General features: G+C 43.2%; 1 protein-coding gene across 1 annotated transcript in view; it reads right to left on the bottom strand.

Moving 5' to 3' along the window:
• The window catches only part of strn4 (striatin, calmodulin binding protein 4), a 31,590-nt gene extending 10,364 nt beyond the window's left edge, over positions 1-21,226 (bottom strand). Inside the window, exons 1-4 of the mRNA XM_056283003.1 lie at positions 20,799-21,226; positions 592-695; positions 362-438; positions 110-188 (exon numbers count right to left, since the gene is read on the bottom strand). Of these exons, the coding sequence (XP_056138978.1) occupies positions 110-188; positions 362-438; positions 592-695; positions 20,799-21,095 (557 nt within the window). The 5' untranslated portion in view covers positions 21,096-21,226. The remainder of the gene's footprint in view (positions 1-109; positions 189-361; positions 439-591; positions 696-20,798) is intronic.
• Between the last annotated feature and the right edge of the window lie 973 nt (positions 21,227-22,199).

The following is a 22,199-nucleotide window of genomic DNA, read 5'->3' as shown; positions in this document are numbered from 1 at the left end:
ACAGCTTCACAATCACAATTACATTCTATGCAACTTCCGACATTCCCTATTCCTAGACCCTCAATTCAGATGAGGTAAAACTCCACAGAAAAAAAGGGAAATGCCTTACTTGCGAAGTAGCTGACGTCCTTCTTTCCAGGACATCTGATTAGCTGGCTCGGAATCTGACTCAGCTGGCCCATTGGGTACTGCAGATTGACAGGAGAATTGGTCAAGGATGATGTAAGAGCAAGGAATGAACACGCAGTAGGTAGGAATTAATAGTGAAAACTACCAGTTCCTCACAACAGAAACAAAAAAATATAGGAAACATTATAAAAGACAGCTATCAGGTTACTCCCTAGGGCCTGATAGTACATACGATGGTCTGCCTCGGTCTCTGGTTTCTTATCCCCCGGACTCTGATCGTTCCCAGTTTTCAGCTTCTGGTGTTTGGCCCTGCAATCATACATTTCACCACAAGGGGGGGATCATTACAAGGAGGCTTTCATGATAGCCACAAAATTGCAAAAGATGGATTAATAAGAGTACACAGACAGACTGATGAACGGAGATGGAAACAACACAAGAAAATGTGCAATTGTGTCGTACCTCTCCTGTTTGAGAGCATACTCCAGCATCTTAATCCGCCTTACGAGATCCTGCTTCATATTCTCCTGCCCTTTCCTCTCACCCTGGAGGAATGCCACTTGAGCCTGCGAGCAAACACAAACACACAGCAAGAGGTTGGTACATGGAAATAAAATCCTTGCAGAATCATCACACACACACACACACACACACACACACACACACACACACACACACATGCGCAAACACATACTGATGTGAACACCAAGTATGTACACACCTACACGCAAAAACAAGAACAGTAATCCAATTTAGGATGGCACATCTGCCACAGTGGCAACAAAATGATTGAAAGAAAGCCATTGTCTCACTCTGGAGTAGCAAGAAATGCATTTTATATTCACATCAACAATGTACACAAACAGAGAGCAGGGCACTGAGCAGGAGAGTCTGATTTCAGACATGAACATAACAAACTTGGCTTTTAGTAACCCCGAGGAATAAGTAGAGGGTTGTGGAGCACAGCTCTTTATTTTTAAACCTCTCCTAACCAGGCACTCACCACACATCTGTAGGAGAGGACAAACAAGACACAGGCCGGCCCCGTTCACATGCGCTCTCACACCTACTTTGAGGACACATCCGTCCTTTCTCTGCTTCCTTTCCCATTTCCCTGATTTCCCTTCCTCTGTGAAATGATGAATTATCAACTTGAGAAAAAGGGAAAGATGTACCTCAGCCGATAATTATTGCATGTGAAGCTATCAAAATAATCGGGTCCATGGCACAGAGTGGACGTAGGAAGGAAGAGAAGCAAAATGCAAAATATGGAGAATAACTTGGAATTTAAGCGTTGGCAAGAATAATCTTTAGACAAGGTGGTCCCCATTACCACCTAAAAAGGCGACGCAGCCCTGAAATGGATGAAGAATTACCTTTTCTCTTCAGAAGTCTTGAGGCATGACCCAATACTCAATTCAATTCAAAAGTTCAAGACCACATAGATTGGATGAGTGGTTCAAAGCAGCCAAGAGACAGTCAACGAAGGTTGAATGAGTTCATCTGAATACAACGTTTATTGACAGATACGTTTCATCACTCATCTAAGTGACCTCTTCAGTCTAAACTGACTGCAGGTATCTCCACCATTGGTTGTTCCCTCTTCACACAGATGGCATCTTATGATGCCCTGTTCAAACCAGTGAGGATGTTCACATCCTATCAAGGATGTGAACATCCTCATCATTGAAAGAGTGGCCACTGGCCTGTAGATGGGTGTAGACTGCGGAGTCTTGGCCTGACGTGTTAGCTCTTCTGTGTTGTGCCATTCTCTTGGCCAGCGTCTGTTTAGTTTCTCCAATTTACAAGTCACGGCAATCCTCCTGGCACAGCCAGCAGACACAGGCAGGAGATAGGTTTCCCTCTACTGGAGGAAGGAAAAAATAGTCCAGTTACCCTTGGTAGAAGGCAGTTCACAGACCTAACTGTAATCAGACTATTCACATCATCTGATTGCGGTGAGTCAAAGCCTCAATAGTTGAGGGGGGTTCTTCTACCATTCCCTAAGTCTCACCACCATCCCTCGCTATATTCCACCAAGTTTTCCCTTGTGCAAAATGGCACCAATTGTGGCGATAACACTTGTTTTAATACTCCATTTCTCCTCTGTGCGTCTGTGTTCCTGACTCTGCCCCCACACACAAGCAGTCTACTAAAAGTAGAGCAGCCTAAAAATGCTGTCTCACGGGGGAAGGCACTCAGTCTACATGAGGATAGTCAATTACGCAGGAAGATGCATGCACACCCACACAGAGCCATGTGCTCAGACAGAAAGGCTACAGAAACACAAGGGAATCCGCTTAGCTAACTTAGCTGCTGCTGCTGATGAGTAATCCTGATTAATGCACCGTGGTTTTGCATACTAATCCCATCATTTTGGGGATCATTGTCGAATCTAACATTTCAACACTTTTGGTATATAATGAGCTCACGGGGGCTAAGCACATATCTCATGGGGTTCAAATAACTCAATGAAGTTTATATTAGGCCTATACTCTACGGTAGGGTTCCCCAATTAGTTTTTCTCAAGGGCCAAATCATGCCATGCATGCCAAGCCAAGAGTCACAACATCCAGGATTTTTTTCCCATTACGTCAGCAAAAGTTGTTTTATATACAGATGTTGTTGTTGCTATTACGATTATTATTATTAATTATTATTATTAGTAATAGTAGTAGTAGTAGTCCTGGGATTCTTAAAGCCTCTGTTGAGGACCACACAAGAAAAAACATGCATTCTTGAAACAACATACCAAAACCAACTATTTAATTATGGACAAATGGACAAAAATAAACGGATGTTCATTCACCAATCAGTGAGAGAAGTGAGAGCGACGGGATGGGCAATCCTTCTGATGTTGGGCCTGTATTCTGTTGTGGCAATCCTGAGGCACCGTCCAAGATGTGCATTGGAGAGTGTCTCGTTTCTGGTTCTTAATCAAGTTCATTGAAGAAAACGATGACTTACATAGTATTACATGGAGGGCAAAATTGTGAGTAGGAGCACGGCAGTAGCTCTCATGTTTTTGGATCGAGCTTGGGGAACCAAGTTGATCCAAAAGTCACTCACCTCAACATTCTTGTGCTTGAGCAAACCATGTGTTCCCATCTCCAAGACCTCCATCTGAAGAATTGCCTCGTCTATGAAAGGTACCAGTCTTTTGGCCTCTGCAGTCCACTGGCCGTCAGCCAAAACAGAGAATGGCTGTCTCAGGAAAAGGAGGATGTCACCTGAGAGTTTAGGGGAGCTTTCAAATTGTTCCTTGGAAGTTTTCTGCCAGGCTCGTCACGAAATCCTTCATCGCTGCATCCTCCCGCATTTTGTTCTTCTCGCAATGCTCCTGCAGTTGTGAAAGTACAACTTTCTCCTGTGAATGTCTCTCTCCAAATGGTTCAGCTTTGACTGGAAAGCTCCAAATGCCTCAAACATGTCTGCCACAGTGTGATTCTTGTTTTGTAATTGCAGATTACGGTGATTTAGATGAGACATTATGTCACACCAAAAAAAAAAAATGCCATCACCTTATTGTCACTTGAAAACTTCTGATATTCTTGGGCTTTTTGGCTCCGCAGTCAGGATAAAAAATGACACAAGCTCATCGTGCAGGTTCCACACCCTCTCCAACACACAGCCTTTGCTCAGCCAGCGAACATCATTATGCAGCAAAAGATCCTTGTGTTTCACTGACATTTCCTCCTGTAATGCTCTGAAAAGGCGATGTTGCAGACTAGAACTCTCATGAATGAAATGTATCAGTCTCGTCACACACAGTTTAGTGCACAACACTGATTTGTGAATAATGCAATGAAATGCTAAGAGTGCTGGGTTAACAGTGGCAAGCCTGCTTATCAAGCCCTTGTGTTGTCCCACCATTGATAGAGCCCCATCGGTGACAACGGATACAATTTTGCTCACATCCAAGCCATTCTTCTCAAAGAACTGTGTTAATTCATTAAAGATGATCTCCCCAGTTGTGCGCCCAGGCACAGGAAGCAAACAAAGTAGCTCTTCCCGAAAGGGCTTCCCATCAAACAATCTTGCGAACACAGACAGCTGTTCCATATTGGTTCGGTCAAGGATGAGTCTATGGCTAGTGATATGGCTTCTGCTTTCTTGAAATCGGTGAGTCGATTGGAAAAATACTCCTCTGCCAAAAGTTAAACTCTTCTTTTGCCATGTTAGCTGACAATGGCACCTCCGCAACCATTTTCTTGTTTTTCTCATCATGACTTCGCCAACCAACCATATCAGTTGCATTCATTTTAATCAATTCAGCATCAGTGAGTGGCTTCTTAGCTTTAGCAAGATTCCATGAAACATTTAAGGATGTAGCTGCTGCACTCTCTTGTGCCGATGTTGATTTGCAGATAGTAGAAACGGAGTGCTTGTATGATGTTATCATATTTGCTATTTTTTTGTTTGTGGTGACCTGATTTTGTAGGGTAGTTGGCATAAAACTGGCAGCATGCATAGTGTTGAAGAGCCTCTTAAGATCTGCTTTGCAGACAGCTACGGTCTGCATGCATATCAAGCATGTCGGTTTGGCACTGGCGTGGTCCGGTAAAATAAAACAAAACTGATCAGTCCAGTCAGATTTGAACTAACGGTTTTCCTGGTCGACTTTCCACTTTTTTGCGCAGGATATGTTCTTGGTTTAGGAAAGTTACTGATTATATGTGACTTAGCTGGTGAGTGGTTCTGTCTAGTCAAGGACTGTAGAGAGTGTGGAGTACGTCTTACGTCTATACATGCTCTACCGCAGCGGTGGCTAACCATGTGGCATGAAGAGCCATGTGTATGCCGGTTTTCATTCCAACCCGACTCCACACCAAGTGATTTCACGGAAACATTCTTCCTCTTTGGTTGAAGGGTTGCTAATCAGTGAAATCCCCTGGTGTGGAGTCCAGCTGGAATGAAAACCTGCATAGACATGGCTCTCCATGGCACATGGTTAGCTACCCTTGCTCTACAGCATAGGTCAAGTGTACGGTGTGGAGTGAGGTCAAAATAAGGTAGAGCAGCATGCACTTCATTTCACATGTTGTGCACTTTATTTCACATGTTATGACAGGTGCGTTAGTGCCAATGGATCGGCGCAGGCCAGACATTTGGCTTTTGCGTACCTGGCCCACAGGCCACTTATTGGAGTTCAGGGCTCTATGGGGTCATATCCATCAAAATTGTGAAAAAAGAAGCATATTTATGCAGCATTAGTGACTGTGGTTATTGTTTATTGATTCCAAACTTGGGGTTTGCTAAACAGAATTTGATAAAAGTATCATCAATCCATCACTGATACATGTGAAATAAGCACCACCTATATGATAATCGTATTATCAAAAACACAATTCCAACGCTGTGATTTAAAGCTGCATTTTGCACAAAAACAAGGGGCTGTTTTAAGCTACCATTCAGTGCAGCTTGAAATTATCCAATTACTGATACACAGCATTTGAAGTAACATCCCTGAGCCATATTCCAGGGTGAGCGTTTTACACAGAAGCCCAATTCAGACAATAAACATACACACATCCTGGAACAAGCCCGATTCTAAAACTGTATTCAACAAACTCGACGGGTGTTACTGCTATCTGAGCCATGTATGCCCAACTATTCTCGCAATCTCCCTAATATCTATTGGCAAAGCACAATACATCTAATTAAGTGTCAATAACCAAGATTATCTAGAATGAGTAGCGGATAACATGGGGGCATACATAGAAAAAAGCTCTGCATATGCAACTTTTTGTTTTAAGATGTGAACATGTTTTACTGCGAAATCTGAAGCCACAGCATGGGATTCATGCTGAGTTTCTGCAAGGAAAATTTGGTGCTGGCCAACATGTCTGGGGAGATCCACAATGTTGGACAAATGGGAAAAATTCCAGTCTTACTATCTGTGCCTTGCATGAACTAATTAATACAAGAACAAAGCATCAATGCAAATAGATTTTACATCACAGTTACCCTAATGAAAAATTCTAGACACGAATAGACACAAGTTGACTCGCATGCATATAAAAAAATTTTTTAAAAAAAGGAGCCTGTTTCCAAAAACATCGACATAAATTAAATGCAAAGTAAAGGCATGCCATTTGTGACTACTACAATGTAAAAAATATTGAAAATTAGAGAATATTGATCAAGGGTGGGCTGTTTTGCCATATTCTTTTACAATCATACTCGACTCATATGGCAGTTAGGCTACATACAGCAGCTTACATAGGCCAATCCAAGGCACAAGTGTCCAAGGCTTAATGATGAAAAACTAAAAATGCATTTTTAAAAAATGCATTTATTTAACCAACTAGTACACCTATAGGCCTACCTATTCCCCTAGATCTCAATTTTTAATACACAAGTCTTTTAATTTATTTTTCAAAAACTTTCCAGTCTTTGGGTGGAATTATGCCAGACACCATGACCCGGGGGATATTTTCATTTGTCAGATTTGAGAGCTTAATCAGTAAAAAAATCAATTACCAGCTAACGGAAACCTTGGATTAATGGATATGTTTTGTTTTTTAATTTTCCCAGTTTTTCTCCCCAATTGCATCCGGCCAATTACCCCACTCTTCCGAGCTTTCCCGATTTCTGCTCCAACCCCTCTGTGATCTGGGGAGGGCTGCAGACTACCACATGCCTCCTCCGATACATGTGGAGTCGCCAGCCGCTTCTTTTCACCTGACGGTGAGGAGTTTCACCAGGGGGGCATAGCGCATGGGAGGAATACCTTATTCCCCCCAGTTCACCCTCCCCCTTGAACAGGTGCCCTGACCGATCAGAGGAGGCGCTACTGCAGCGACCAGTGCACAAACCCACATCTGGCAGACATGGCCAATTGTGTCTGTAGGGACGCCCGACCAAGCTGGAGGTAACACAGGGATTTGAACCGCCGATCCCCGTGTTGGTAGGTAATGGAATAGACCACCACGCCACCCGGGCGCCCCATGGATATCTTTTTGCCAAAGAACATTTCACCTCATTTTTCTTACTATTTAATAAAGGGCAGAATATACTATGACAAAGAATTGGGTCCTGATACACTGTACTGACTTTTGGTGTAACAATATGGATTCAAGGAAAGAACGGGCAGGGCAGGAGTGTACTGTCAAGAGTTGAGAACAAGACATTTTTGTAGTTGAGCTCAATATCCACTGTCTCTTTAAGGGACCTTGGTCTCTCTGATGATGTCATCCCAATGGGGTAGTCTCGCGATTGCTGCACAGTTTAGGCAGAAGGAAGCATAATGGTGGAACATCGTTTGCACATGCTGACAGTGCTTGCTGACATCTGCTACATTTCAGCCCTTTGAGAGCATTGTCGGTAGGTTAATTTGAGTTAGAAAACAGTTTATATGTGTTTGCATTGCAACAGGAGGGAGAAGGTTTAGAAAAGAATGGTACGTTACCTACCCATGGCTTGAGTACAGCCCCGCCGCTGATCGGGCATTCTGTTACTCATGCTGCGCATTTAGCACTGCTGGCCACAACAAAGAAGAAACATTTCGAATGGTAGGATTTGGAAATTGGAAGAAGGCATTGGAAAAATTCGGCGACCATCAAAAATGCAATTCACAAATTTCTGCAGCTACGAAGCTGACCGCTTACATAAATTCATTAAAAACTGGCAGCGTTGCTTCCCAGATCAGTACAGAACATAGCAAGCAAGTGGATGAAAACAGACAGTACCTGAAAAAAAAGTGTGCGAGTCTTTGCTGTTCTGTTGTCGCGCCGCTATGAGTCTCCGGGGCCATGATGAAGCAGAGGGCTCCGCCAATCGGGGGAATTTTTTAGAGCTGATGGAACTAAGAGCAAGTGACTGTCCTCTCATCCAGTGTTTTTTTCAAAAACCGGGAGAGGTTCGACAATTATGTGCATTGCAAACACCAGAGTGAATTAATCTCCATTATGTCTAACCAGATCAAAAGTGACATCACACAATGTGTGCGAGATGCGGACATTTTTGCCGTGATGGCAGATGAAACACAGGACGTCAGCCAACACGAGCAGGTGGCAGTTGTACTGAGGTATGTCGACAGTGACTTTGCAGTGCATGAATCGTTTGTCGGTTTCTACCGCACAGACAAAACAGACGGCGAAACATTGGCAATGCTCTTGAAAAACATATTGGAGAGCTTTGGTCTGGATTTAGACAATCTGAGGGCCCAGTGCTATGATGGAGTGGCAAGCATGCGAGGGGCTTACAGCGGAGTTGCAACGCGTATTCAGAAGGATCACCCTCTTGCCATGTACATTCACTGTCTTGCGCATATTCTAAATCTCTGTGTTGTTGATGTGTGTCGCAGTGTTCCGGCAGTCAGACACATGTTGACAAATGTGTCTTCACTCCACACCTTTATCAAAAGGTCAGCTAAACATCATGCCATTTTTGAGTCCATGCAGCGGGGCGTATTTTTTGGCCAAGCTAAGACGTTGAAATCCCTCAGTGACACCAGATGAAGCTGCCGTGCCGAAGCACTCAGAGCGATTCTAGATAATTTTGAGGCAATTGTGGACACTTTGAATGACATTTCGGAGAATGACGTGCGCGTGGGTGCCTGAGCAAACACTCTGATGACAGCAAATCATAAGCTTCCACATTTTGTTCCCATGCCTGTTGTTGCGATGAGTTCTCGCGCAATGCAACGTGCTATCAAAAGCACTGCAGTCACCCAGCCTTAACTTTACAATTGTTAAGGACCTGGTGTCTTCCACAGTTGAAACGGTGCAGGCCATGAGAATCAACGATTTTTTTTTTCGCAGTTGTGGCAGCACACAAGCAAGCTGTGTGCTCAAAACAGCTACCGAGGCCCGCAGCAGCCATGGAAGAGATCAGCCAACACAACGCCCGCGGAACATGATGAAACCGGACGGGAGCATTACAAAGAAATGCACAACAAAGTCTTGGACAAGACAATAAATGAAATCAATGACCGATTTAGGAGAACAACATGGACGTTCTGAATGCCATGAAAAGCATCCTGGCCCCCAGTTCTGCTCAAACGGAAATGGGTCATTTGGATTTCATTTGCCATCGGTATAATTTCTGTGAAAAGGAACTGAAGACCGAGCTGTCACTGTTTAATGAAATGTGTAAGGGCAGGCACAGCTCTGCGACCAGTTTTGACCAGCGACTGGCATTGTTCAAGGAGAGAAACGTGGCAGACAGTTTGATTAACGTGTGCAAACTCTTCAACCTGTTTCTGATGGTGCCTATGAGAAGCGCCTCATGTGAGAGAAACCTTTCTTGCTTTCGTTGGCTCAAGATGTACATGACAAACACAATGACACAAGAGATTAAACTATTATTAGGCTTATACTATAATAGCGGCATAAAATGATCAGAAAAAGACAATTAAGGGCGTGTGGGTAACATATTGGTCTATTCCATTGCCTAACAACACGGGGATTGCCGGTTCGAATCCCGTGTTACCTCCGGCTTGGTCGGGCATCCCTACAGACACAATTGGCCGTGTCTGCGAGTGGGAAGCCGGATGTGGGTATGTGTCCTGGTTGCTGCACTAACGCCTCCTCTGGTCGGTCGGGGCGCCTGTTCAGGGCGGAGGGGAAACTGAGGGGAATAGCGTGACCCTCCCATGTGCTACTTCCCCCTGGCAAAACTCCTCACTGTCAGGTGAAAAGCAGCGGCTGGGGACTCCACATCTATCGGAGGAAGCATGTGGTCGTCTGCAACCCTCCCCGGATTGGCAGAGGGGGTGGAGCAGCAACCAGGACAGCTCAGAAAATAGGGTAATTGGCCAAGTACAATTGGAGAGAAAGGAGGGGGGCAAAAAAAAGACATCGTTAATTGCAGGTATTTGTATGACAATTAATCGTCAACTAAAATTTCATTCTTGTGACAGCCCTAGCTATTACTGCAGACATACAGCAGATGTTCCACTGTTTTCTTGTCCAGCCTGAAGACAGAAACTTCCTGCGCTTCTTCTGGTACAAAGGTAACAACCCCAATAAGGAAGTTACTGAGTACAGAGTGAAAGTCCACATCTTCAGGGATAACCCCTCCCTCACCGGCTGTGGCAATTTATGGCCTCAAATGAACAGCACGAGAATGAGAGTCAGAGTATGGCATAGATTCTCAGGAATTTGGAGAAAGAGATTTTTACATCGATGATGGATTGAAGTCATTAGCTACTGCAGTGGCTGCCACTAATCTCCTATGGAGGACGCAGAAGATGTTGGCTTGCTCTAACCTGAGGCTCCATAAAATTGCCTTGAAAAATTAGGAAGTAATGACAGCATGTCTTCTTGAGGATCATGCCAGGGATCTCAGGGACCTGATCTTGGCGTCGACCCTTTACCTATGCAACACAGTCTTTGGATAAGCTGGGACCTCAAGAGTGACACATTCACATTTCATGTGTCCAGTGAGAAAAAAAACTCATTCACACTTCGTGGGATCGTATCAATGGTAAACTGACCCCCTTTGGCTTTGCAGCACTTGTCATCATACAAGGGAAGGCCCTGCTTCAAGACCTCACAGCCGACGCTTGTGACTGGGACACACCATTGCCCCCAGAGAAAATGGAATAGTGGGAACAATGGAGAGATTCTCTAAAAGAACTCCCAACACCTCAAAATCGCTAGGTCCTGTGTTCAAGCTTCTCTACTGACCACACAATGCAGAGAGCTTTACATCTTCTCTGACATTTCCATAAAGGCCACAGCTGCCATTGCCTATCTGAGGGTCTTAGATATAGATGGAAACTGCCACTCAGGCTTTATCTTTGGAAAAGCAAAACTGGCTCCTCGCCCAAATTACACTGTTCCTCAGCTTGAACTCTGCGCAGCTGTGTTAGTTGTGGATATGGCGGAGCTCACTACATTGGAACTGGGTTGAAAATTTGACATAGTGACTCTCTTCACGGACAAGGACGGGACAAAGTTGTTCCTTACACCTACAAACCCCAATTCCAATGAAGTTGGGATGTTGTGTAAAACGTAAATAAAAACAGAATACAATGATTTGCAAATCCTTTTCTACCTCTATTCAATTGAATACATTACAAAGACAAGATATTTAATGTTAAAACTGATAAACTTTATTGTTTTTTGCAAATATTCACTCATTTTGAATTTGATGCCTGCAACATGTTCCAAAGAAGCTGGGACAGGGGCAACGAAAGACTTGGAAAGTTGAGGAATGCTCAAAGAACACCTGTTTGGAACATTCCACGGATGAACAGGTTAATTGGAAACAGGTGAGTGTCATGATTGGGTATAAAAGGAGCATCCCCGAAAGGCTCAGTCGTTCACAAGCAAGGATGGGGCAAGGTTCACCAATTTGTGAACAACTGCATGAGCAAATACTCCAAGAACGTTTCTCAATGTACAATTGCAAGGAATCTAGGGATTTCATCATCTACAGTCCATAATATCATCAAAAGATTCAGAGAATCTGGAGAAATCTCTGCACGTAAGGGGAAAGGCCGAAAACCAACACTGAATACCCGTGACCTTCGATCCCTCAGGCGGCACTGCATTAAAAACCGACCATTCTGTAAAGGACATTACCACGTGGGCTCAGGAACACTTCAGAAAACCATTGTCAGTTAACACAGTTCGTTGCTACATCAACAAGTGCAAGTTAAAACTTGCACTTGTAGATGCACTTGTATATATAGCGAAAGCCATATTTCAACAACACCCAGAAACGCTGCCGGCTTCCCTGGGCCCGAGCTCATCTGAGATGGACTGACGCAAAGTGGAAAAGTGTGCCATGGTCTCACAAGTCCACATTTCAAATTGTTTTTAGAAATCATGGACGTCGTGTCCTCCGGGCTAAAGAGGAAAAGGACCATCCAGATTGTTATCAGTGCAAAGTTCAAAAGCCAGCATCTGTGATGGTATGGGGGTGTGTTAGTGCCTATGGCATGGGTAACTTGCACATCTGTGAAGGCACCATTAATGCTGAAAGGTACATACAGGTTTTGGAGCAACATATGCTGCCATCCAAGCGATGTCTTTTTCAGGGACGTCCCTGCTTATTTCAGCAAGACAATGCCAAGCCACAATCTGCACGTGTTACAAAAGCGTGGCTTTGTAGTAAAGGAGTGCGGGTACTAGACTGGCCTGCCTGCAGTCCAGACCTGTCTCCCATTGAAAATGTGTGGCGCATTATGGAGCGCAAAAAACGACAATGGAGACCCCAACTGTTGAGCAACTGAAGTCGTACATCAAGCAAGAATGGGAAAGAATTCCACCTACAAAGCTTCAACAATTAGTGTCCTCAGTTCCCAAATGCTTATTGAGTGTTGTTAAAAGGAAAGGTGATGTAACACAGTGGTAAACATGCCCCTGTCCCAGCTTTTTCGGAACGTGTTGCAGGCATCAAATTCAAAATGAGTTAATATTTGCAAAACAAAAAAAAAAAACAATAAAGTTTATCAGTTTGAACATTAAATAACTTGTCTCTGTAGTGTATTCAATTGAATATAGGTCGAAAAGGATTTGCAAATCATTGTATTCTGTTTTTATTTACGTTTTACACAACATCCCAACTTCATTGGAATTGGGTTTGTATCTCTGAAATAGTCTTACTTCTGCCCTGTGATAAATCAGATCAGTCTACCCCCTTACATTCAGATAAGCAGGGTCCGAAATTAACTTTTTGGTTCACCAGCCAAATGTCTTGTAGATGAAAATTTCTACCCGCCAAACTTTTTTTTTTTTACCAGCCAAAAAATAAAATTAGATTTTTGTGTTGCGTATCATACATACAGTTAATCTGCATGATAACACATTATGGTGGTGAATAAAAACAGTGGTCAGAGCAGATTGTAAGTGAAAAGTAATTTCATTTCATTTTGCATTGATAATAAAAAAGTGCAACAAAGCAATGTGCAACAAAGTGCAACAAAATAGCTCCATAACATCAATGTTAGCATAACGTTAACGCAGCTTACGTTGGCTCTATTCTGCAATGAGTCCTGAACGTTAATGAAGATAAATAATACTTACTCGCACATCTACGCAAAGCCTGAAAGTGGTCTCACCTTCTTCCCTATAGCATATACCGTCCTGAACATGTAGACCATTTATTTCTGCGTGTCTTCAGAGAACTGTGTGAGTTGTTTAAATGCCTGTGCTGTATGGAGAGGCTGAGCTTGAGCCCGAGAGACCACAATGCAGGTGGTGTGGACCCTGGATGTTTCATGGTCTACAATCGCTTCCAATTTCATGGTTTTATTACCGACAACAAATGTATTGTTGAGGGTTTTGCCCTTCGCCATACCTCTGACAAACGGTGCAACCGTGCAAGTCATGGACACTTGTCATATTGTAGCACAACCAACTCCTCTCTACTCCGGTCTTCTTCTCAAATCTCCAATAAGGACAAAATGTTGTCTTCTCTTGTTTGACCCCATCAGGTGGCTCGTCATTTATTCGTTTTGTTGGGCCGGGTGGGCTTACGCCGGCTATGTGTCGCCACATAATGTGGCATTAGCGCTAGCTACTGTAGTATGCAAGCCGCTATCGTCTGACAGGACTAGAAATATCATTCATTTTGCGCACCTGTGAGCTCCGGGCTCACGCTCTTTATGCACGAGCTGTTTTGCACACCAAGTTCGTTCATTTGTGCGCTGTATGAGCAACCAAGGCTGATATTTTGCTACTAATCTTACTCGCGCTGAACCATCAATGCTGATATTTCACTGGAAAAAAGAGTCAGCCACCAAAGTGTCTGGTGGCTTCTGAAACTTACACGCCAAATGATAATTCTACCCGCATTTGGCGCTTGGCAAGTGTTAATTTCAGACCCTGCAGATAAGTGAAGTAGTAGTATCCTAGGATACCAGACAGGGAATGTACTGTCAAGAGGTGAGAACAAGACATTTGTGTAGTTGAGCTCAATATGCACCGTCTCTGTAAGGGACCTTGGTCTCACTGAGGACGTCATCCCACTGAGGTAGTCCCGCAATTGCTGCGCAGTTTAGGCAGAAGGAAGCATAACAGTGGAACAGCGTTTGCACATGCCGACAGTACCCACCAACATCTGATACATTTCAGCCCTTTGAGAGTATTGTCGGTAGGTTAATCTGAGTTAGACAACAGTTTATATCTGTTTGCATGGAGGTAAATTCTTGTCGTTGCCGATATTGGGTAGACACATGAGTTGGCTAAAACTTGAATTGTCCGCCATAAAACAACCTGTGTTTTATTATGTTCATAATGCTTACCCTATTTCGCCACATGTTAATCTAAATGTTTATAATACTAACCTCGGTTAGCTTTTATCTTGTTTGTTGTTTCTCACATGGATACAAGCTAACATTGGATTAATTCTATATGTTTACATATCATGTCTGTATAATAATAATAATAATCACTACATTTATATAGCACTCTAACATGTTTGATGCCTATTTTGTTTATGTACAACTTACTTATATTCATTGTATTGTCTCAGTTTTACCCCAACTCTAGTCATTAAATGAAGTTGAACTGAATGTCGTCTTCAACGTGGTGATTGGGGGACAAGTTATCTGCCTGTCAGCTTATGCTGGGGGCATGAGGGTGGCAGAACAAGGAGTGTGTCTGCTTTGCCCCTTTGGGCAAAGCTTCTACTCCCATGCTGAGACAACCAGCTACAGTACAGTCTGCCCCTCTAGTCTCTCTCTCTAAAGTAGGCTACACAGTCATGCACGCGCGCACGCACGCGCGCACGCACACATGCACACACACACACACACACACACACACACACACACACACACACACACACACACACACGATAACCATCACGTCCCTTTGCCAGTGTCACAGCATATCCCAAGAGACATGTTCACACAGGCCTCTGGCGTCACGGACGCTCAATGACCTCATAACTTTAACATGGCTCTATTTGCCTTGATCGGAAGCAGGATACACACACCCACATGCATGTACATGTAAATATTCAATTTTGACAAGCACAAACACATCTGGTGAGAAATGACATGTTAACGTACCCTAAACAAAGATATTACAGTGCCCAAGTACGGTTTTCAGGACTCGGGCTACATTTGAAAGGCTGCTCCTTCATGACCTGCTTTCATTTTTATCAGAGCTTAGTTTAACTCCTTTCTCAGTTTTTTTTTCTTTTTCTAATGCAAGTCAGGGTTTAATCGATTTGAATGGCTTAAAACATGAGGTTAAGCTATGAATGTGCGTGAAATATTCTTTATTTCTGCGGGTCCTGTCTGTGGGATCAGGACCCGCAGAAGTGAGGGTGAACAGTTCGTCCATTAGCTGGTAGAGCGAAACTGTTTTTCCAGAGAGCAGGGGCCTCATGTATCAATCGTTACTATGGGCAAATTTGTTCTTACACACCCATGGAATTTTTTAGCCCTCAAGATTGTCTGACGGTCAGCAGCAAAGCATGATGGTTTTTGTAATTCCTTCCTCCCAACATCTATTGTCTACCTCTTGCACCGAGCAATCACCCAGGCCTGCAAAGACGTCAGTGTTAGCCAATCAGTGTCTAAATTCAGGGGTTACTAGGTTCTACACTGGTCTGAGACAAACTTCAGGGCTAAAAAAAACCCCATGGGTGTGTACAAACAAATTTACCCATAATAACGATTGATACATGAGGCCCCAGGGCTCTTTTAACATTTAATAACACCTAATGGCAACGATGAATAAGATGCCTCAAATAGCTGCTGGTTTGGAGAACGATGCAAAATCTACAAAAGGAAATTATGTTTTAATTAACATAATAGACCTTTTTCACGACAGCCATATTGACATGAAATAGCAGATAAACGCAGGATTAATTAATGAAATTAATTAAGGTTCCGTTCCAATTAGTGTAGTAGCGCCTTTCCAGTGAGCCAGCATGCACAATAGCAGCACCCTGACTGTTTGACCTGAATGGAATGGAACTTAATTAGTATCACTGGTAACATCTGTTACTAGTTCATGTCACAATAGCTGCTGGTTCACTTGCTTGAAGTCGAACCAAATTTGAGAAGAGAGAAATCAATTAAACGTTTGGTTGTTACATATCAATTTACACAGCCTCACACATTCATACCCTGGGATATGTTCTTCAGATTACGTGGTTATACTTACATCAGGCTAAACTGTGAGGTAACCTTGTTGAGTAAAAAACCCGTCATGCAATCTAATCTCTCCTGTGAGTGAACTATCATCTGTGTAGTCCTTTACCATTGGCCTTTTCAGAGTTCAGCCAGCTGAGAAGCAGTGACACTTCAAGCCCAGTCTGTCTGTCCCTCTCTTCCGCTAGCAGAACAGGGTCAAGGGCAGCTTTTACTCCGCCTCTCCTCCATCCCCAGGAAAAAACAAGTGGAGCACAGGACTTTTTTGAGACAGCTTGATTTGGAATTGGTGTGTGTGTGTGCATGTGTGTGTGTGTAGAGAGAGAATACCATTTAGATTTGTTTAGATATGGCTTGATATGCATCCAGGGAAGAAAAAGAAAAAAACAAGTGAGGTACGTGATGGATCCCATTGACTACAGTTCCATCAACACGTGTTGAATTACATGCCCATGTATGTAACTGAGTAAGAGAGGTTTGAAGTACTTCATAAAAATTGCATGACCAGAGTTGCAGGGAAGGAAAACATGTCTTATACACATACACATTAAAGGAAGGTAGGAAGCTTAGTAGATAGATAGAGCCATATGTACAAATAGATACAGACAGACAAAAGAACATGCACATCCATGTACACAGGGGCAGGCAGTTTCAATACAAGAGAGAGGCACTTTCTGTAGCTGTACAGTACATATGGATGTCATATGTGTCATGGCTCAGAGCATATAGCCATTAATTAGAGATGAGTACCCAGCCCCCCCCAGGAAAAACACTCGAGAGGAAGTGATGTCATATGGGTCACTTGTAATCTATTCTACATTATAATGAAGTTGGGAATAAAATTGTTAGTTAAACTAAATAGCTGGAAAAGAGATGAATACAAAAAAGGGCCAGACGATATACAGGCCTGTCCTGCTCTTTGTAGACTGAGAATAGCAACCTGGGTCTATACCTACAACGTGTAGACAAGTTGGGGTGGAGCACAATCCATTTCCCTATTAAAGCCTAATAAGACAGAGCAAGTTAACTGGCCAGGACCTATTCAATGATTCAGCTTTAATGTTGTTTTTCATCGAATAAATTCAAAGTAAAAAAAAAAATATTTTGCACTTTTCATCCGCTGCCATTATGAGATGAAAAAAAAACAAAAACAAAAACGAAAAACAAAAAAACTCCCGCACTTTCAAAACTACAATCCTAAAAATTGGCATTTGTTTAACTCAATGACACCCATGATGATACCGGTGTGATCAAAATCTCATTCCCAAAGATCCATTTCCAAAAGAACCACAGTGCTGCTGTGTCAGTGTTTTTCCCAACACTGAACAAGGACGTGGTTGATCAACCCGATATCACGAGATTTCGTTCTTATATTGACGAAAATTAATCTATTGAATCATCCACCAGTGGATGATTGTTTAACTTTCTTCGTCCTGCACTGGACGAATTTAAGTCAATGGAGATTTCAATGGACTGTCGTATAATTTCAAAACTGACAGGGTAGATCAATCATGTTGTAACTAGCCAAGATATCGCTGTTCAGTGACCCTAACTGAAATAAAAGTCTTTGTACTATCAACACTATATCAAATTAAAATTAGGTGAATGACGGCAAATAACTCTACAAATCAGGATACTTCAAGCAAAACATACAACCGTGTTTGACACGTTACTCACATAGCGTCACTGAACAGCGATATCTTGGCTAGTTACAACATGACTCATCTACCGGTTAGTTTTGAAATGATACGACAGTCCATTGAAATCTCCATTGACTTAAATGCGTCCAGTGCAGGACAAAAAAAGCTAAACAATCATCCACTGGTGGACGATTCAATAGATTAATTTTCGTCAATAAAAGAACGAAATTTCATGATATCATGTTGGGTTGAGTGATGGTTGTTGTTTTAGCTGACATCTGAAAGGCGCTTTCTGACGCCATCCAATGCTCCAAACTCTGTACCAAGTATGCAGCAGCCTTTAGTCTGCCATACCTGTTAGCCTCAACTTAACCACTACCTGCCTTTTTCCTCCACATTTGGCTGCTATGCTGAAGACATAAAATGACTACACATAACAAAAAGTTCCCATAAATGTCTGGGACAAGAGAAAGTGTGTGTGTGTGTGTGTGTGTGTGTGTGTGTGTGTGTGTGTGTGTGTGTGTGTGTGTGTGTGTGTGTGTGTGTGTGTGTGTGTGTGTGTGTGTGTTCAAAAGGAAACGCCGCCTCCTGGCACCTGTCCTCTGTACTGTTGTGCTATGGCCCTAGGGGGACAGCCCACCTGGCCTATCGAGAAGAAGGGCCTCAACGGCTTGGCTGTCACCAGACACAGATTCACAGGTGCTCTTTTTAACGACCCGATTCATACCAAAAAACACACGCCACACTGATAGCATTACATTCACATGACACAATGGTCAGGCACACACACATTCATAGCAGAAAACACATGCCACATTGATAGCATTACATTCACACTTTCTTAAGATACAATAAGCTAAAGCATGGTCAGGCGCGTGCACGCACACACAGTCATAAAAAAGTGACACAAAAGTGATAGTAACAATGCTGTCGCATATCGGTGCCCATCTTGCTATGGTGTGGACTGCGATGTGTGTTGCTTTCTTAGAAGCCTATAAAGGTCATACACACATTAAGTGCACAAAATGACTGGACGTGTGAGCTGGTTGTGAACATGTGAGCCTCTGACTCTAAGGCACTCTTCCGAAGGACATGCTAACTGGCATTTATGAGCCGTGCATGTATGTTGGCAACATAAGCCTGCTGTATATCCATGTGTGTGTGTCCTAGTCTTATATGTAGGCCCCTTCACTGCCTAAGCATCACAGAGTAATCTCTTTCTTTAAGCCTACAGAAATGGTGCTAGCAAACATGTCAATACACACTTTCAGTTGAAGCTCTAATGGTGTGCTAGATATGACACTAGCCTGTTTCCAACTTCCATTTCCACCCTTCCCCACCATCTCCCATAAAAGCAGTGCGCATTGTCACCGTTATTGTTCATCCATATTTTATCAGGCTCCTATTTATAACTACATAGGTTTGAGGTGAAGGGAAAGTGAGTTGCACTGACAGAAGGCAGAAGTTGTTATGATTCCCAACGGTTTAGTCAACCTCATGAAATCCAGATGATAATTCAACCTAACTCTATGGTTGTAGGAGAAAAGACACTGTTTGAACTTCAGTCACAAGACAGAAGAAAAATGTATTCTTAAGTTTGTTTTAACCTTTATTTGTCTAGGAGAAGACTGCCGACTATGTATGCCCTTGGCAGAAAATGCTCTTTTTCCCATTACAAACGCTTGTCCATGAGTTGCCAATTGACATTTCTTCTAAAATTGGCCAATAAGCAACAATTGCAGTTGGTGGACATGTACCTTGCTCAAACGACCTGGTCATAAGCCCATTTCGGCTTTAAACTCTGTGTGTGTGTGTGTGTGTGTGTGTGTGTGTGTGTGTGTGTGTGTGTGTGTGTGTGTGTGTGTGTGTGTGTGTGTGTGTGTGTGTGTGTGAGTTTGCTCAGCTATATTCGCGAGGACCAATTTGAGTTTTTAACCAAAACAGTGAAGACATTTTGGCCGGGCTTCATTTCTTCAAGGAGCTGTTTTAGGATTGGGACATGGGTTGAGGGTTAAGGTTAGAATTAGGATTAGGTTAGGGATAAAGTTAGACAGGTAGAGCCGATTGTTAAGGTCAGGTTGGTAAATGAACGTAATCAATGAGGGTCCTCAAAATTATAGAAAAGCTAACTGACGAGTGAGTGAGTGAGAGTGAGAGAGAGAGAGAGAGAGAGAGAGAGAGAGAGAGAGAGAGAGAGAGAGAGAGAGAGAGAGACAGACAGACAGACAGACAGACAGACAGACAGAGACAGAGAGAGGGAGAGAGAGAGCGCTCTCATAACATGTTTTATAAATAGTCACAGGACTTATCAATTATAGGACATGCTGGATCCTAACAGTGATGGACACATCTTTTGACCCACAATAACCTGGTCAAAATAAAAACAAAGGATTATGGGCAAGCGTGTGTGTAGGAAAACACGTCAGGATACATACTGGAAAGGTGTAAAAGCCAAGATACCGCATCAACTCATCAACCCGTGTTTGCTCTGAAAGGCATTCTCTGATCAAACCCACATTTAAACCGACCCGCAGCAGCGTGACATTTACAACCTTTCAGCCAACACAGCCATCTGAGACTCCGGTTTTCCCACTGGGATTAAAAAAAAAACAAAACATGCATCAATCTGTTCCCAAATCATGTTTTCAAAGCAATACACACGATTTAAAACAAAGATGTAAGAAACCAGACCCCAGGCTTCTCTTCCAAATAGCAACGCATCCCTGTCAGATGCAACGTTGGGAAAGCTGTAGCGTTAGCCCGTTAGCATGATGTCAATCTGTCTAGATAAGTGTGCATGGAGACCGTAACGAATCACAAGTTTGGTTTACGGTTCGTAATTTTGATTTATGGATCGCTTTAGGAAAAAAACAAAAGTTCGCTCTGGCCCTCATTTTCAATTAGCCTTTGCACGGTGAACAGAATAAGACGCATCCGAAATGATGATAATGATGATGAACAATTACCCTGAGTTCGTCTCTCTCAGCCTCCCAGCGATATTTCTCGGCCTGGAAGCGTCCCCACTCGTACTGGATGAAGTGTAAGATGCCGGGAAGCGACAGGCCCGCGTCCCCGTCTTGCAAGTCTCGAGGGTGCGACGTCCCGGCCATCGCCCCGGCCGCTGCCGCCGTGGTCACCGCGGCTGTCGTCGCTTGCCCGGGTACTGCTTTCGGCCCGTTCGGGTTGCGCCCCGCACCGCCGCCTCCTCCTCCACAGTTCGGGTTTGTTCCACCAGCTCCTCCGCCAGATCTATCCGCCTCCATTTTTATTTTCTTTACCGTTTTAATCTACCGCCGGGACAAGGAGGTGGACGCAGTCGGAGAAAATAATAATACTGACCCCGTCCCTTCAGACCCAGCGCTTCCAGACCCCGTAACCTACCCTCCTTTCTTCCTTCTTTTCTCGTACGGAGGACAAGAAATCACTATTCAGCTGGTAATACACTAAACTTCCGTTTCCCGACCTCCAAGGTAAAGCACCATCAGTCAACCTAACAGTGTTATTTTTTTCTGTTATCAAGAATTTTATTTTGCGGTTATTTTATACCTGAAGTGGCTGGTTAAGGAAAGCTCAAAAAGATGTTTGTGCATTGATACAAAAAGCAAATTCTAAAATTTTGCCGGGGCTCTTATTTTGCGTTTTCTCACTGTTTCCTCCTTCTTGTGCGCGTTTGAGGCCACACATACGAGTGGATGACAAATAAAGCGCCCCACTTTCTGCCGTACAGAATGAGGAGGTCGTGTACGGGGACTCACTTCCTGCCATTTTGTGAGACAAACGCTTTATGATGGGATACAGTTTTGGGATGCACAGGACGGGCGCGTCCCAAAACTCTTCACTCTTGCGCTCCGTAGAGAGGAGCGGTAGTGTGGGAGGGGAGGAGTTTAGGAAGCCAGGAAAGTGGACACTTTTGGGACAGTATCAGTATCATATCTAGATTTAATACAAAAGTAAATTTAAGTTGTGGCCTCTGTGCTACAAAATTAATGTGGCGTACTTAAACTTTGTTTTTGAAAAAAGAAAAATGTACATGTTGACATACTTTTCATTTCACAAATCCCAACCCAAAATGTCAAAATGTTATTAATCTATTTATTATACACGGGAAATTATTTAAACATAAATGCAATTAAAAAAAACTTCCAAACATTCCTGATTTCCTGATTTGCTTCTCTAATACTTGCATTTAAGACAAATGCAGCAGAAAGAACATTTGTCATGCTATTATAGCAAATGACAAAATAAACAACACCAACAACAATAGTTCTTCTTCTTCTTCTTCTTCTTCTTCCCCTCCTCTTCCTCCTCCTTCGACTGCTTCGGTTAGGGGTCGCCACAGCGGATCATCCGTTTCCATCTCTTCCTGT

The sequence above is a fragment of the Lampris incognitus genome, chromosome 7 (genome assembly GCF_029633865.1).
Source record: "Lampris incognitus isolate fLamInc1 chromosome 7, fLamInc1.hap2, whole genome shotgun sequence".
NCBI lineage: Eukaryota > Metazoa > Chordata > Actinopteri > Lampriformes > Lampridae > Lampris > Lampris incognitus.
Note: the sequence above shows the minus strand (reverse complement) of the source record. Positions and strands in the feature narration are given on the sequence as shown.